The sequence below is a fragment of the Gallus gallus genome, chromosome 19 (genome assembly GCF_016699485.2).
Source record: "Gallus gallus isolate bGalGal1 chromosome 19, bGalGal1.mat.broiler.GRCg7b, whole genome shotgun sequence".
Taxonomy (NCBI): domain Eukaryota; kingdom Metazoa; phylum Chordata; class Aves; order Galliformes; family Phasianidae; genus Gallus; species Gallus gallus.
Window position 1 is genome coordinate 5,890,762 of NC_052550.1, and position 15,598 is coordinate 5,906,359.

A 15,598-nucleotide genomic window follows, 5' to 3' on the forward strand; every position below is an offset into this window, starting at 1 on the left:
TGATACTTATGTAATGAGAATCGGGGGATTAACAAACACCACTTCAGGGCTATCATTGCTCTACCTGCAGGAATAAAGCTTGCTTTAGGCTACAACATTCTATGCAATTGCTACTCCAATTTAAACAGTTTTACACCAAGATTTTATTTAAAAGGAAGGGCTTTCATTTGAAGATACAGAGAAGATACAAAAAAATTCTCTACGTTCTTCCATAAAATGTATTTTAATACCATCTTTGTATCAAGAAGTGACAAACAACATCAGAAGTTATCTCCACAGCTCACGCTCTCATTTTCCAGCAGAGGACGGAAGTCAAACCAGTACACACATCTCTGCTGATGACTTCTCACTGAACAAGGCAAGAAGCAGCTGAGAGCAGAGCTGTTGCTCTTCACGTCAGAAAGGGTCACTTCTGAAGCACTGACTAATCACAAAGCAGGCTCCCTGATTTGCTTTTCCCACTTGCAAAAACAGCTGCTATTGCTCCTCTGAAACCATCCTTTCCTCTTATCTGAGGGACTGTACAAGGCCAGTGCAAGCATCCATGAGTAACTCCTTGTTACCTCCTAGCAGCAAGGCTAGCAGCCCAAAACATGTCCCAGTACAAACCTAGACTAAGGACACTGACATTACTGCACAATTTACTTCCAGCATTTCCAAGCAGACAAACAGCTGCATTGGATCAGGCAGGTTCATGTCAATCTCTCCTAGTAGCTAGGAACAAATGACTGAGGAATAAAACCACGACAGTAGAACTCCGGACAGAAAAACAACTGTTCTCTCATTGTGTCTCCCAGCTGCTGAGCATGATGTGACATCTGACCATCGTTAGACTTCAATAAATCTGTCGTCCATTAATTTATCATTTACTTTTTCAAAACCCACTTATCTGTCATCTTCTTCAATATCGAGGTACAATGAGTTTTACACTTTAATACTTATGAAAAAGAAAAACCTCACCAAAAACATGCTGATATCGATGAGTGCTGCCCATGACTCTTCTGTTATGAAAAACAATGCCCTCTGCCTCTTCCCTCCTCCTGACCACTTATCACTCTATAAGTTCCTACAACGTTCTCTTCACTAACTTTCTTTTTTCTTTTTAACCAAGACTTCTTTTCTTTTTTTGGCCAAAAACTTTAAGACACATACATTAATACCTTCTTCACTAGCAACTATCATTGGGTAGAATCACTTCCGAAGACCTTCCCCTTAACTGCTTTAAGCTGCAGATGAATCCTGCTTCCCCTTCACAAGCCCCTCCATTAAATCTTTAAACAATGCTGTATTAACAGAGAGAAGAAATTCCTTCATGTGACACGGGGCAGAAGTGAGGGAATAAAAGGCTTGCTCAAACACTGCAGGGAAGAACATGCTGAACACTTGGCTCAGTCCCACGTTTCAGCTGTTAGAGAGCCCTTCTCACAGAAGGCACATTTGCTTTGGAAAGTTAAGCGAGAGGATCACAGCAAAAGAAAATGGGAGCAGAGCACTTTAAGAGCGCCCTGGGAAGCTGTAACCTGAAGCCTGCTGAAGGCTGGGCTGGAGAGGCAGCAAAAAGCAGATGTGGCTGCGCTGAGCCTGCACTGTCCCCGGCTCACACTCACTGGGATCCTGCGGCAGTGGCGGCCGAGAGGAGCCCAAGGTAAGGGGCAGCGGAGGCTGCGTGTGCTGCCCACCTCGGCAGCCAGCAGCCAAGGAAGCAGAGGGCACAAGGATGAGGCTGGGGGCTTCTGGGTGGGTCCTGGGGCACAGGCGTCAAACAGCGGCACTCCCACCAGGTGAGCAGCATCACCAAAGGTTGGGAGGCAGCAGCATCCTTGGGCACCGCTGTGCTTCTAGAGCAGAGCTGTGCTCAGGGAGTGGGACTCCTTTTCTCCTCCCTTTTCTGCCCTGCCAGTACCTGTGCTGCAGCTGGGAAGAGGCTTTTTCTTTTTGCAAAGGTGACAGTTTTGGTGGGAGTCAAATCCTCTAGATCTAACAGTTGCACGATGCTTCAGAAGCGGTCAGTGCTGAGGGGTGGAGCGATCCCAGAGAGCAGTCTGAACTCACCAGCGCTGTTTCATAGGACCCCTAAAATCAGAAGTATTTGTAAATGATTTAAGACTTGCATCACTATAGAAGGAAAGCAAACCATTTCACTCAGTGCCTGCAGGCCTTCACAGATAGACAACTCCCGGCACAAAGTTCCTCCTCAGCTCATTTATCAACTCTTTCTTTCTGTATCTTTCTTACTGTAACATCACACTCTGCATGCTGTTGCTCCTTCTCTTCTTTCTAAAGGCAGCTACAGATTTCAATAGCACTCCTGAAACCATCCCACCTTTGCTCCACCAAATTCTTCCCTCTCGCATTTCTGGCCGCGTGCTAAAGGACGTGCAAATAGAATCCAGATGTTCAGACCAATACAAGAGCAAAAAGGCTTTGTCTTTCTAAAATGGAAATTGTTTTTTTGGCAAACTTTGAGAAATGTGAAGCTGGCGACAGCACTGGCAAAAACAATACAAATCTGCAGAACCAATCTCCGCTGCTGTGCTCCCAGGAGCTCGGTATGGTTGGAAGGAGGGATTGTGTTGAGCTTTTTCTTTTTCAAGAGAAAAGGTTACCGTCAATGGAAAACCTTCATCTCCAGACTGGACTGTGCCAAACCTCTTCTGCTCAGCATGCGAGAACTGCTTGCTGCAGGCATCCTCACCGAGCCCTGCCTGTGACCTGCTCTTAGATGCACACAGAGCTTCTCTGTTTCAGCACGGTGCCTGTTCATTTTAGAGCTCTGCAACAATACAAGCAATCCCAGCACTGTACCCACTATCATAGCACCAAACGCGTTGGTTTCTTCCAGCATAGTAAATCCTCTTGATAGAGTTGCATTTCCTGCACCAGAAAAATCTCATCTGCTCGACGGCTGGTATAGCAAGAAGCCACAAGGTACAAGAGCACAGGGAGAAGAAAGTACTACCTCTATGTTACACTGCCTAAACATATGTGAAAACTTATGACCTCCACTGTGATACGGCTTTCTCCAAGGCAGAACTACCTCCAGAAGAAAAGGGTTTTGGCAAGAAAGAGCAGCAGTGAACTGCCTTTCACTGAAGGAAAGCCTCAGCCTGAGCACACCAGGTCCTGACCCGTGGCTGTTGTAGCCACGTGGCTTTAAGTTGTATTTCTACTAGTAGGCGTATTTCCTTTATAGCTGCAGTTAATCTGAAACACATGTTCTTTCTGCTGCTTCGCTGGATGCCTGGATCACAGGGGTTAGTTAAACACAACCTTCTTCCTTTAATTTCTGGGAATCTGTATAAATATTACTTTAGACCAGCCGCAGTGGCGTCTGTTCCCTGGGGCATGACACTTCTGCAGTAGCTCTGCACCCACAGTGAAACCCTGGCTTACACACTGCCCTTTGCACCAGACAGATCTGGCTGGAAGAGTCACAGATGCCAACAGCGGAGTGATTAAAAGTGGATTCTACAGAAGGAACAAGCTTAACAGCTTTGGATAGGTGGGTACTTCTCTCTCACCTCCAAAATACTGAATAAGCCAAACTCTGACTTTCACCTGTTCTCGGGATCTGGCTCAACATTAGGTATTTCTTCACCATCTTCTTTTCTTCACCACCTTTTAAGAAAGCTTTTCTTGATCTTTTATCCAACTGCAAATAAGAAGCGAAGGACTCGTATAGGCCTAGCTCTGTAGCCTTCCAACTTGCAGACACAAGAATCATGATAAACCACTGCCTGAGGTAGGACCTTGTTTACCAAAACAGCAGGCAGTCAGTTTTTGTCTTCTGCCCCATTTAACAGTATGGATTTGCTAGCTTCTATACGCTCTGATGTATTTAATTTTTAGCCTAGAACTGAGAAGTTATGATTTAATGCTTTTCTGGACCCTGGCACTCAGTAGCTGCCAGCATCAGTGTGGTTTGGGCCACACACATCTGCTTATGTGTTCAGACACACCCAGGCATGAATGCTTGCCCAGTTTTAAAGTCCTCGGAGCCAAGACTGGCTGAATACTTCAAGCTAGAGGAGAAGAAAACCCAGCAAAGATCAGGTGTGCATTTCACAGTCAAGAAGGACAAGCAGCAGCATGTCATCACGGCTCCTGGCACAACCAGATACAGCAGCCAGTAGTGGTGGAGGTGCATTCCTCTCAGTTACTCAAACTAACTGTCATCTTCTTACTCTGTAGGTTCAGGCATGCAGATTCCAGCGGTTCTCCTTCTCCTGGGTCTTCTAACCATCCCAAGTAAATCCCAGAACTCACCTGCTGGGCAGGTAAGTAGAAGACAGCAGCACAGAATGAGGGAGAGATACTTGGAGAAGATTATTTAATTTTAGAAAGTCTTAGGGAAGGATTAAGCACCCTCCTCCTAAACTAACGAGGTTTTCATTTAGCAACATAATGAGACTAACTACTGCTTTACGTAGTTAAAGCCACAGTGCTTACATCAGGAGATGACTGTGAGGCAGACACAGTGGATTCCAACCTGAGCACCATCTTCAGCTTTATTGGGACACTTTAAAGTGAAGTCACTGTTCCTACACTCTCTCTGTATCAGTAAGATCAAGCTAATACTTCTGTGGATTACAAGAGAATATCTGCAGATTGTTTGCCCTTGAAATGCTTATAGTAACTGTACCTGTTCTTGTAAACTGCAAGTCTAAACGGAGTGCTCCCTGTACTTGCTAGAACTCTCCAACCACTGATGGAACTGTCGGTGAGGTTGAAGAGGAAGATCCATTCTATAAGACCCCTATAAACAAGCTGGCAGCTGCAGTCTCCAACTTTGGCTATGACCTGTACCGCCAGCAATCCAGCCGGACAGCCACTGCCAACGTGCTGCTGTCTCCATTCAGCCTGGCTACTGCTCTTTCTGGTCTCTCACTCGGTGAGTCCCTGCCCCTTTTCCTCACGTGCTGTTTGACTTGACATGCCCTCCTTTGCACTGTTGTCCTTCTCGTTGGCAGGGGCTGGAGAACGAACAGAAGATGTGATTTCTCGTGCCCTCTTCTATGATCTACTTAACAAAGCTGAGGTCCACAACACCTACAAGGACCTACTGGCCAGTGTGACTGGGCCAGAGAAGAGCTTGAAAAGTGCCTCCCGCATCATCGTGGAGAAAAGTAAAAGTCCTTTCCCTCTATCAGAATTTACCTACATAACTAGCAGCAGGTAGAAAACACTGAACAAGTAACACTACGCTAACAGCTTGGCTCTGACACAACGCTGAGCCACAACACAAGCAGTGCATGGAATGTGTTCCTGCTCCAGATAAAGCCTTGGGAAGTTTGCATATATGCAAATAAATAAGAAGACCAAACATGCACCAAAAGATACTGGTGAGAGAGCAACGAGCATGCAGAAGACCTAGAAGAAACTCACTATAAGGATTCTGCTTTCACTCTAGGTTTCCTGGCAGATGCTGCTGACCATCAGGAATCACAAATTACATTTTTCTATTTGGTGACAGCATTCAGCCAATACTCTGTGTTTAGTTCCTTGCAGAAATATTTGAGATATGCAGCGAACATCTGAAAAAAACCTAACAGCTATCTTTTGAAACCAGCCAGTTCCCAAAATGCAATAGGTTGAGTAAGCTGTGCTCATACAAGCTGGAGAAAGAAGGCTGATGAATAGCTGTACCCAAGCCTTCTGTTCATATCTCTCTTCTTTACTTTTCAGCAGAGGGTTATTCCATACGCCAGCATGGTTGGTTTCAGGATTTGGTTCACTTTCCTCCATGCACCGTCAGTCATTCCTTTTCATGGCAGGTTTCAGTATACGCACAGCCACAGATCTGTTTTATGAGAGAACTGCTGCTGTGCTTTAGATTGCGATTTGCTGCCTTGAGATTGTTTTGATAAGGGCGCTAACTGCAACATCCATCTTCTTGTTTCTCAGGACTGAGAGTGAAATCTACTTTCCACAGCCAACTAGAGAAGTCCTACAGAATGCGTCTGAGGGCGCTAAGTGGCAATACCCAGTTGGACCTCCAGGAAATCAACAACTGGGTACGGCAGCAGACAAGGGGAAGGATTCTGCGGTTCATGAAAGACATGCCCACAGATGTCAGTATTCTCCTTGCTGGGGCTGCTTACTTCAAGGGTAAGGATGCTGTGCACTTTGTTATGGAGGTCTATTAAGCACTCATTAGAAGATATGTGAGGGAACGACCTCACTGCCAACAGTGAAAATAGAGTGCCAAGATACTGAATATAAGAAGAAAGTGATTGAACACGTTTATAAGCAAGAAAAAAAATTCATGCTACCTGAACAGAACTAGTCCTCAGCAGAGGAATTATTGCTCTTGGGAAGCTGAATCTTGACCTGTTTGCAGTAGTAGACCAGAGAAGCTTAAGCTTGCAAAACTCAGAGGCAAAAGACAGAGTATTAACATTTAGGGAAGGCAGAGGTTAAAGGCTGTGCTGAGCCTTACTATTGTTGTAGAAGACATGTAGGGAAATACTGGAGAGCTGTTCCAGAACACACTCCAAGCCAGCACCTACACAATTCTGTGTCCCAGAGAATTATTGCTTAGAGACAAGGAGCAAAACAAAGGTGGAGAGAGGAGTGCTTTCTGTGCATTGAAACAGTTGTTATCCTTTAAAATAGTTTTGTAATTACATAAGTAGACATCAACTTCCCAACAGCTACTCCACCCATACACTGGCTTGATATTTTATTTCCCATTTAGTCAATTCTCAGATGAAGAGGAGGGGCCTAAGAATGGCAGTAAATCAATAAGCTCTATCAGCCTACTTCCATCTCTATCATTCACTTGTGCCTCAACGTTTAAAGAACATATACCGCAGCATATACAGAGCACAGGACTTCTCAGCCACAGATATAAGTCTATTTTAACATTCCAGAAAATCTTTCATTTTATCTTTTAAAAAAAACAGGGACTTGGAAAACCAAGTTTGACACCAAGAGGACTGTCCTGAAGGACTTCCATCTGGATGAGGACAGAACTGTGCAAGTGTCCATGATGTCAGACCCCAAAGCCATACTGCGATATGGTTTTGACTCAGAGCTCAACTGCAAGGTCAGACAGCAAATATTGCACAAGATCTAAACGTACTGAGGAACAGGCTCAGCTACGCTTAGCTGTTAAGCCATTCCATAAGACAGCCTTGCTCCACCCATCAGGCTAGTTTTGCAATCCCTATTTTGAAAGGTAGTTTGTTGATTCTTAGAATATTCTTTCTGCTTTTACATTGGCTGTGTGGTAACCAGTGCAGAATTTAAACAATGCACAGATCTTACTAGCCTGTATTGGTCTACTTAAAGCTGGGCAAGAGGGGCAGGGCACAACTTTTCAATCTTTACTTCTTTCAACAAATCTTTTGCTGTAGTATGAGTTCAAAGAAGGTGTACCAGAACATGGAGTATGTCCCTTTCTTTCTTATAACTGGTCTTCCAGATTGCCCAGCTGCCATTGACAGAAGGAGTCAGCGCCATGTTCTTCCTGCCTACGAAGGTGACCCAGAATATGACTCTGATCGAGGAAAGCCTCACTTCTGAGTTTGTTCATGATGTAGACAGGGAGCTGAAGACAGTGCATGCTGTACTAAGCTTGCCCAAACTGAAGCTGAACTACGAAGAGGCACTTGGCAACACTGTAAAGGAGACAAGTATGTACATCACATTCTCTCTACAGACTGTCAGGTCTGAAAGCAGTAGGCAAGTTGCTTCCTGCTCACAGGGGAATATGATGCTGGTGGGTTATTGGTACCAATCTCAGTCTGTACAGATATCAGCAACAACTAAACCACTTCAGTCCAGGACTCCTCAACTTCTTATCAGATATTTCCACCAAGCTCATACAATATTTCTGAAATTAAGAGGGAGAAGCACAGTACAAACAGCCGTAAGCTTCTCTCTGTTACCCCCATTAAACTCTGTCTGAACAGCCATGCCCTCCTGGATCACAGCATTAGCGATGCTGCTTTCCCACCTGCTTTAGGTTAATGGAATTTTCTTTCTTTCCTCCAGGGCTCCAGTCACTTTTCACATCACCTGACTTTACTAAGATTTCTGCCAAACCTATTAAGCTATCTCATGTGCAACACAAGGCAATTCTGGAGCTTAGTGAAGATGGGGAAAAATCCACACCAAATCCTGGAGTGAATGCTGCTCGTCTGACCTTCCCCATAGAGTATCATGTGGACAGACCATTTCTTCTTGTGCTGCGAGATGATACCACTGGAACCCTCCTCTTCATTGGCAAAATCCTGGACCCCAGAAGTGTTTAGATTCCTTCACAGTAATCTGCAGTGGTAGTGCTCGAGTGGAAAGGATGGTACTGGGAGAGATACTGACTCCCTGCTCTGCTGCACAAAGACACAACTTGCAAATCTTATGCCTTTATGCTGCAATAAAAGAGCTTTTGCTATTACTCTCCACAAGCCCCTGTATTCTCCCTTGAAAGGCTGTCCTGTCTATGTCACAAACCTTCACATTCCCATTTTCTCTAGATGGATCCCCAGCACAGCTCTCTCCTATATACAAACATTACTCTAGTGTATACTGTATTTTCCCCTAACCCATCTACCAAGCCAAAGCCAGTTGTTAATCACTGCTGGATCTGCTCTGGTAGCCCTCCAAGTTCTGCAGTGTCTTCTCTTACAGCTCATGAGTTTGCACTTCCCAGCCAGCTGCCTCATCCATTCCAACCATTTATGTTTCATGCTGACAAGAATGGAAGTGCGTCAGTAGCATTAGAAGTAAAAGGCACTTTGGTCTGGATGACTGAATGTTCATGACCAACAGAATACCACACATGGGAGGTTCATATCTCTAGAAACACACATACACATTAGCATCTCAAGTATTTGCTTCACCCGCATGCAGAAATCCTACAGCAGCATCTATTTCCACTATACCACACGCAGACCCCTCATGTTAGAACTGGTCATTTTATTTACATCTCTAAAGAGCATCTTAGATTTCACTCGAGTTATTGTTACACACAATTTTCCAGCTTGTACTACATGACCACCTTACCACATGAAACTTAGCTTTGATGAAAGATCACACTGAATCTTCCTTTGATAGGGAAATTAAGTCCTCTGAAGGATACTTCTGGGAAGCTCTAACAGACAGGTTTTCATCTCTTGTAGTTCCTGGATCTGAGTACTCTGCGGACCACAGTGTACTGATAAAATCTCCTCGGCTCTTTGAATTGTGCTCAGAGCTTCAGAAACTGCAAATCTGAAATAGGGAAATTGTATACCAAATAATTAATTCAGCTCCCTGAACTTGCACAAACTTCAAACCTTCCCACCCCAAGAAGCCTCACCCTGTTCATGGCTATAAATCCCGCCCTCCACAACCTTTCAGCAACAGGAAAAATAGCAAGTGTTTCAGCTGCAAAGGGAGGATGGGCAAAAATAACAAATAAGGAAAGGAAATGGACAAAAACTTAAAACATTATCTTTGAGTATATGTACCCGCTTCTTCTGCACTGTAGCTCATGCTAAAATTCAGACAGTTAAAGGGATGTGTTGTTAGAAGATTTGCAGTAATCAGGACATTAACTGCAGGGCCAAAAAAGAGCAAGATTTTATTTCCTTATTTGAAAAGATGTCAACAACATTGTTCAATTGAAGTGCAAACACCAGGGGTGACTAGTTGTCAGAACAAAATAGGACAGGGAATAAACAGAGTTACGGAATAGAAAGAGTAGACAGATAAAAAGCTGAGGCATGAGTCCAAAGAGAGTCATAAGGCATACGTGAACCCTATTAGGTTCTATTGACTTGCACTTGAGTAGTGGACAACTTTTGTACCTGGGCCAAACTGCCCAGGGCCCTGCAAGATGCCAAGGACTAACTGCCACAATGCTGTCTTGGACACACAAGTGGTACAGGGATGGGAAAGAGAATGAAAGCAAATTTACCCATTGAAGAGAATTTGTGCCAGTTTGAAAAGTTCATGACCCATTTCTACACTTGATGGCCCATGATGCATTTCCACAAGCTGAATACTCCTCCCCAAGTGTCTGGCTGCTTCTTGCCACTTCCCTAATGGAAAAATAAACAAACAAACAAACAGAACTATAAATAATTACTTTTTACAGCTACTGTCATACAAAGAGTTTGACAGCATTATGCAAAACATGGTGAACTGTGTCTGCAGTATTCTTGGGAGGCTGCTATTCTCTCTACCAGGACAAGGAAACAACAAGAACATGAAATCACATTATTGGTCGCTGGCTGCTAAGAATGTAAGTAAGTGGAGTAAGTAAGTAAGTAATGGAGTAGTAGAAAAGTAAAAAAGTTAATCAGGGAAAACACTAGTCAAATTAAATCCCAAGCTCAGAAAACTGAAGACAGTTTTGAGTAAGAAGACAATGCCGTACCAAGAGTAGCATAGACCTGTGCCAGATGGTCCTCCAGCTCTCCCATCAGCAAATGCTCTGGTGACAAGAAGTTTCTAGCATCTATTTGACACTTCAGGAGCATTTTGATAGCTTCATCTGTAAAACAGAGTATGAAAAATTAATCCTACTGGCCAGTCCCCAGCTTGCCATGAGTCATGTAATAAACTCAGTCATCTCTGCATCTTACACAACTATATCTGGATTTGGTTAGGATTCAACATCTACTTCCTCTGCAGCCCTGCTTACCCTTAACATAGGGCTGGCCAGACTCGCTCCAGGAAAGCGAGGCCCAAGAATGCATAACTCCAAAGTTATCCTGAGTTCTTTTAGTCACTGTGGAACAACGTGTGACCTAGATTAACACTCGGATCAGGGGTATAAAAAAAATAAAGCTCAAGTCCACAGGGACATCAGGCTTCGTGCCAGAGGATCACAACTACATAAGCAACAGTGCCATCTCATGGCTATAACTAGCCTCCTGATGCGTACCAAGAGCTGCTGACCTTAAAGCAGAAAGCTGAGCCTTACCAGCCTTGCTGTCTCTTAGCAGCTCTAATGCTTTCTCCATTTGTTGCTGAAGGTCCAATAAGCGCTGTGACAATCTCTCTCTGCTGACTGAGAACGCACAAGCTTCATTTGAACAGCAAAGCATTTCTTCCCCCTGTGGAAACATCCCTACGATCATTCTTGCTCACATTCAACTCAAATTTGCTTACCACCTCCATACCTCTGTATTATGCTACAGATATGCTAAATATAGCTGAGAAACCAGGTGGCTTGCTTGTAAACTGCTGCTAACTTACTCGGGTTTTAGGTGAAGCTTCCAGGAATAGCTATGACTGCTATGAGCCCCCTGTAGGTTAGGTTGAAGCAAGGTCAAGAGGTATACAACTAATGGTCATACAAAATACATACTCTGTTGACTTCTCATCTAGCACACGCTACGTTTGTTTTCCATGTATATCCTGTGAACTGCAGATAGTGTGATTCTGACCACACATAGACCCTGCAGGTAACACCTTGTGCTCTAGACTCCAGAATCTATTTTCTTTCCTAAGTATCAACCTCCCCACAAAGCACGGCCATGATATTATCAGATTCTGCCTGCAAGTTCAAAGGGATTTTAACTCCCAGTTAAGGGCAGTATTTTCCCTATAATGCTGGAAGATTGAAAGCAAGAACGCTGCAAGGAAGCTGGTTAAGAACAGTGAAATACTGCTTTTACTCTGCAGGGGCTTTTACTTGTGCAGCAGAGGTCATAAACTCAGGCTTTTAAATCTTGACTTTCCCAGAGGCCCAAACATTACACATCCTGATAAGGTTAAACAATCATAACTATCGAAGAACTACCTGCATTGAAGCCTGGCAGCTAGGGCAGCAGAATGAGTTTCTCATGGACACACTCTCGACATCAGACTCTAACTCATCAAGGCATGCCTGACAGCGGCACTCAAAGAAATACTGACTGAGAAGCTGTTGTCTCTCAGCAACCCTCATTCTACACCGATGAGGCCCTGCAAAAGGACAGCAAGGGTAGAAAGCACTGAACAAGTAGAGTTCCTAAAAATCAGACTAAAATCTATCTTTGTTAAAACTGAGACAAAACAACATCTTTTGGATAGTACAGAACCGGAGACTGAAAGCATGTTGGGTTCAGCAGATAAAAAAATACTTGGTTCGATGTCTTTGATCAAGGCTTATACATAAACAAGGACTCCAGCAGCATTACACTGGGAATTATGATATTATTAGCAATTAGTAAGCACGCCAAGTAGAGGAGAAAGGGTGTCTGTGTCTTGAGACAGAGACTTAATACTTACCGTAGCAATGGAAAATCTCCTGGCCGCTTGGGATTGGCTGTGATGCCCTGACAGTGGCAGCTGTCCCACTAAATGACACACTGATATTGGGGCTGCATGAATGGTTCAGAAGGCTGAGGACAGGAAAGAAGGCTGTCGCCAGGCGCACAGGCTTCTTATTTACAACAGCACCATCTCCAGACTCTAAAGACAGAGGAAAACCCCTATGCTGAGAATGAATGCTCTGTAACCCATGCAGATTATGCAATTACAGATACCACTAGATAGATTGCTGGTATATTGCTACAACAAAGAATAGCTAAACACCATCTACACGTGCACCAAAGAACAGGCTGACATGGGACAGGACATTAAATTTTAAACAATTCCTTCCCATCTGCAATAGGAGCTTTTTACAACTCTGCTTCACACAAATGAGATGAATAACAAGGAAGTGCTTAATTTTTTTTTTATCTTACCTAACTCCTGCATTACAGTGATCGCTTGAGCGTTACACTGTAGCTGCAACACATGCCTCAGCATTGCTTCTGCCATAATCATCAGCTCTGGAGACAGTTCATCAGATGTTTTTCCACAAGTCTTTTGTTCTGATCCCGTTGTAGATGACTCCCCGTTCAGAACAGCAGCCTCTAGACCAGTTTCTTGCAATTTTTTGCATATAGCTACTATACTCAGCATGCAAAGGAACTTATGTTCAGGACTATGCTTCTCAACATGTGGCAAAAGGTTGAACACAGCTTGGTAAGAACTCTGGTACTGGCCATTATCATTACAACCAGGGATAACCTTCCTTCCAGCTCTTGTATCCAGCACCTCACTGGGATGTTCACCTCCTGCCTCAGCATTACAAAGGTCTTTGTTGCTATCATCACGCGACCACTCCACCAGCCTGCTAACCTCTGAAAATCCTGCCAGTAGAACAGTCCTTAAGGCAACATGGCAGAAGACCCCTAACGTGAGCAGCAGTGCTCCCAAGGGGCACTCTGTCCTGTGGTATTGCTCCCATGCCACATCTGCACAGTTTTGGCTGCAGTACTTTGCATAACTGCACCCACAGCACGGTATGGAGGCTAAGAGCTGCTTCAGACAATGGTGGCAATAAAGATCTGCATTAGTGACTCGAGTATCCCACACTGTTTCACTGCTGTCCTGTAGAAGAAGGCTATCCCCTTCGCCTGGGCAGAGCACACTGACAAAAGCCTTCTCTTTCAACAGATTCTGTCCTGGCAGGATGTCCTGGGAGGCCACCAAGTGACGTCCTCTCTCTGTACTGAAATTCAGGCTCAAAGATGAAGATGCACCTGAAATACTGCCATTCTCTTCCCAGATCTCTGACTCCCTTTGAATATCACCATGTGCTTCTCGTGCAGGTTCTGGGCAGCTCCCCTCATGTATTTCAGTCTTCAGTTGACTTAACTTTTTCAGTAGCATACGATGGATAGGACTAGTCATAATCCCATCTACAGTCATTTTATTCTCCACTGCAGTGAGGGTGTCTGTTGCATCCTGTAACTTCCCCAAACGCAGCAGGCATTCAGCCTTCCGCAGCAAGACCTTGGGCAGCAGCCTATCTGGATAGCCATGACTTTCAGCCCTGGCAATATCTTCTAAACAAACCTAGAAACAAAGATAAGGACTTTTAAGGCCACTTGAAAATGATATACTCTTTTATTCCATTTAAGATTCAGCACATTTTAATAAGACTCTTCGCTGGCTGTGGACAGAAAGTTTGCCAATCTGTCAAGCAGATAAAACTCCTAAGACAGAACTAGAAAGAAAGCAGCAATGCCTAGATAATGGGGGAAGCTTTAAGCACAGCTTCAGAAGCACACCTGATTATAAAATGGCTCAGGTTGGAAGGGATCTTAAAGATCATCTAGCTCCAACCACCCTGCTGTGGGAAGAGTTGCCAAACACTATATCAGACACCAGATCAGGTTGCCCAGAACCACACTCAACCTGTCTGAGAACACCTTCAGCTTCTCCTAGCAGCCTGTGCCAAGGCCATACCACTCTTGCAGTAAGACATTTCCCCGATACCTAATCTAAATCTCCCCTCTTTTAGTTTAAAACCATCCCTCTACATCTTATTGCTATCTATCCATGCAAAAAGTTTATTTTCCACCTGCTTATAAGCTTCCTTTATGTATTGGACAACCACTATCAGGCATCCCCTAAGCCTTCTCTTCTCTAGGCTGAACAAGCCCAGCTCTCTCACCTGTCTTTGTAGCAGAGGTGCTCCAGCCCTCTGATCATCCTCATGATCATCCTCTGGACCCACTCCAACAGCTCCACATCTTTCCTGAGCTGGGAGCCCCAGACCTGGACACAGCACTCCAGACGGGGCCTCACAAGGGCAGAGCAGAGGGGGACAATCCCCTCCCTCTCCCTGCTGCCACCCCTCTGCTGATGCAGCCCAGGATACGGTTGCCCACTGATCTGCAGTCTCTCATTCTAACAACCAAAGAGACATCACTGCGGGGTTTGCGGGAGCAGCGACCTGAAGCCCTCTGTGCAAACACTGCGAGGCAATACCTCAGATTCTGCTTGGGCTCTTCTTTGCCCTGTTCCCCACTCCTGCTACACAGAGGCACGCTCTGGTTGCAGGGCTGGCAGCCACTGCCCCGACTTACCTCAAAGTGCCCGAGGTGGAATAGGGCTGCAGAGCGGTTGGCGAAGCACAGGGCCACCTCAGGGCTGCGGGGAGGCTCGTGGGCCGCGGCCTGCGGGGAGCAGAGCAGATCCCTCAGGGCGGGCTGACAACTCAGCGGGGGGTTTGGGGGGGGGGCACCCCCAGCACATCTCCTCACAGAAATCCCCTCAGCAGTTTCACGCAGGAAGCGCTCAGCGGGGCCGCAGCTCTCACCCAAGCTCGGCTCACCGGGGGTCTCCTCACAGGGAGGGCCCCCTCAATCCAAGCCCACGCCGGCGCTCTCCCCTACCTGCGAGTACAGCCGGACGGCATCGCGGTAACAGCAGCGGCCGAACTGCCGGTTTCCTTCCTCCCGGTAGAAGCGAGCGGCCGCCGGCTCCTTGCCCGTGCGAGCCCGGCGACACAGCCGCTGCAAGGCCGCCTCCTCGGGCCTACGGGACACGGGGATCAGCACCGCAGCCAACCCCACCTCACCCCTCCCTCTCCCATTCCACTCACCCAAAGAGGCCGCAGCCCATCCGTAGCGCCTCGCCCAGCGGGGCCGCCGCCAGCCGTTCCCTCAGCGCCGGTTCCAGTACGGCCCAGCACCGGGCAGCGCTCCGCCGCCACTCCTCCACCGGCAGCGCCATAGGCCGCTCCCCCTCCACTTTCTAATGGCGGCGCCCAGTGGAGCAGCACGGCGTTCCCTTACAGTACTTCCGCCGTACGGCTCCGGACAGCCAATAGGAGCGTGACAAT

At 45.9% G+C, this 15,598-nt stretch overlaps 2 protein-coding genes across 7 annotated transcripts; one reads left to right on the forward strand and one right to left on the reverse strand.

The window, feature by feature from the left end:
• Nucleotides 1–119: 119 nt before the first annotated feature.
• On the reverse strand, nt 120–15,505 carry SMYD4 (SET and MYND domain containing 4). Of its 3 annotated transcripts, XR_003071204.3 has the most exons (11): nt 15,359–15,505; nt 15,150–15,291; nt 14,841–14,930; nt 12,666–13,824; nt 12,208–12,390; nt 11,738–11,901; nt 10,916–11,048; nt 10,367–10,483; nt 9,905–10,028; nt 9,010–9,216; nt 120–2,073 (listed from the first exon to the last, which is right to left on the reverse strand). XR_003071204.3 is itself a non-coding variant. In XM_040650078.2 (10 exons), exons 1-10 carry the CDS (start codon nt 15,487–15,489, stop codon nt 9,066–9,068), a joined length of 1,551 nt encoding a protein of 516 aa, XP_040506012.1. In that variant the 5' UTR covers nt 15,490–15,505; the 3' UTR covers nt 8,908–9,065. The 3 variants fall into 3 exon arrangements, 2 of the variants coding, with proteins under 2 accessions (XP_040506012.1, NP_001025886.3); XM_040650078.2 differs by lacking the exon at nt 120–2,073 and having other exon boundaries at nt 8,908–9,216; nt 13,509–13,824; NM_001030715.3 differs by lacking the exon at nt 120–2,073 and having other exon boundaries at nt 8,908–9,216.
• Nucleotides 1,540–8,411, forward strand: SERPINF1 (serpin family F member 1). Of its 4 annotated transcripts, none has more exons than XM_040650077.2 (9): nt 1,540–3,254; nt 3,417–3,502; nt 4,192–4,277; nt 4,693–4,891; nt 4,971–5,126; nt 5,905–6,108; nt 6,906–7,048; nt 7,427–7,637; nt 7,999–8,411. In XM_040650077.2, exons 3-9 carry the CDS (start codon nt 4,200–4,202, stop codon nt 8,256–8,258), a joined length of 1,251 nt encoding a protein of 416 aa, XP_040506011.1. In that variant the 5' UTR covers nt 1,540–3,254; nt 3,417–3,502; nt 4,192–4,199; the 3' UTR covers nt 8,259–8,411. The 4 variants fall into 4 exon arrangements, with proteins under 4 accessions (XP_040506011.1, XP_015151232.2, XP_024997725.2 ...); XM_015295746.4 differs by having other exon boundaries at nt 1,540–1,645; nt 3,413–3,502; XM_025141957.3 differs by having other exon boundaries at nt 1,540–1,645.
• Nucleotides 15,506–15,598: the final 93 nt, after the last annotated feature.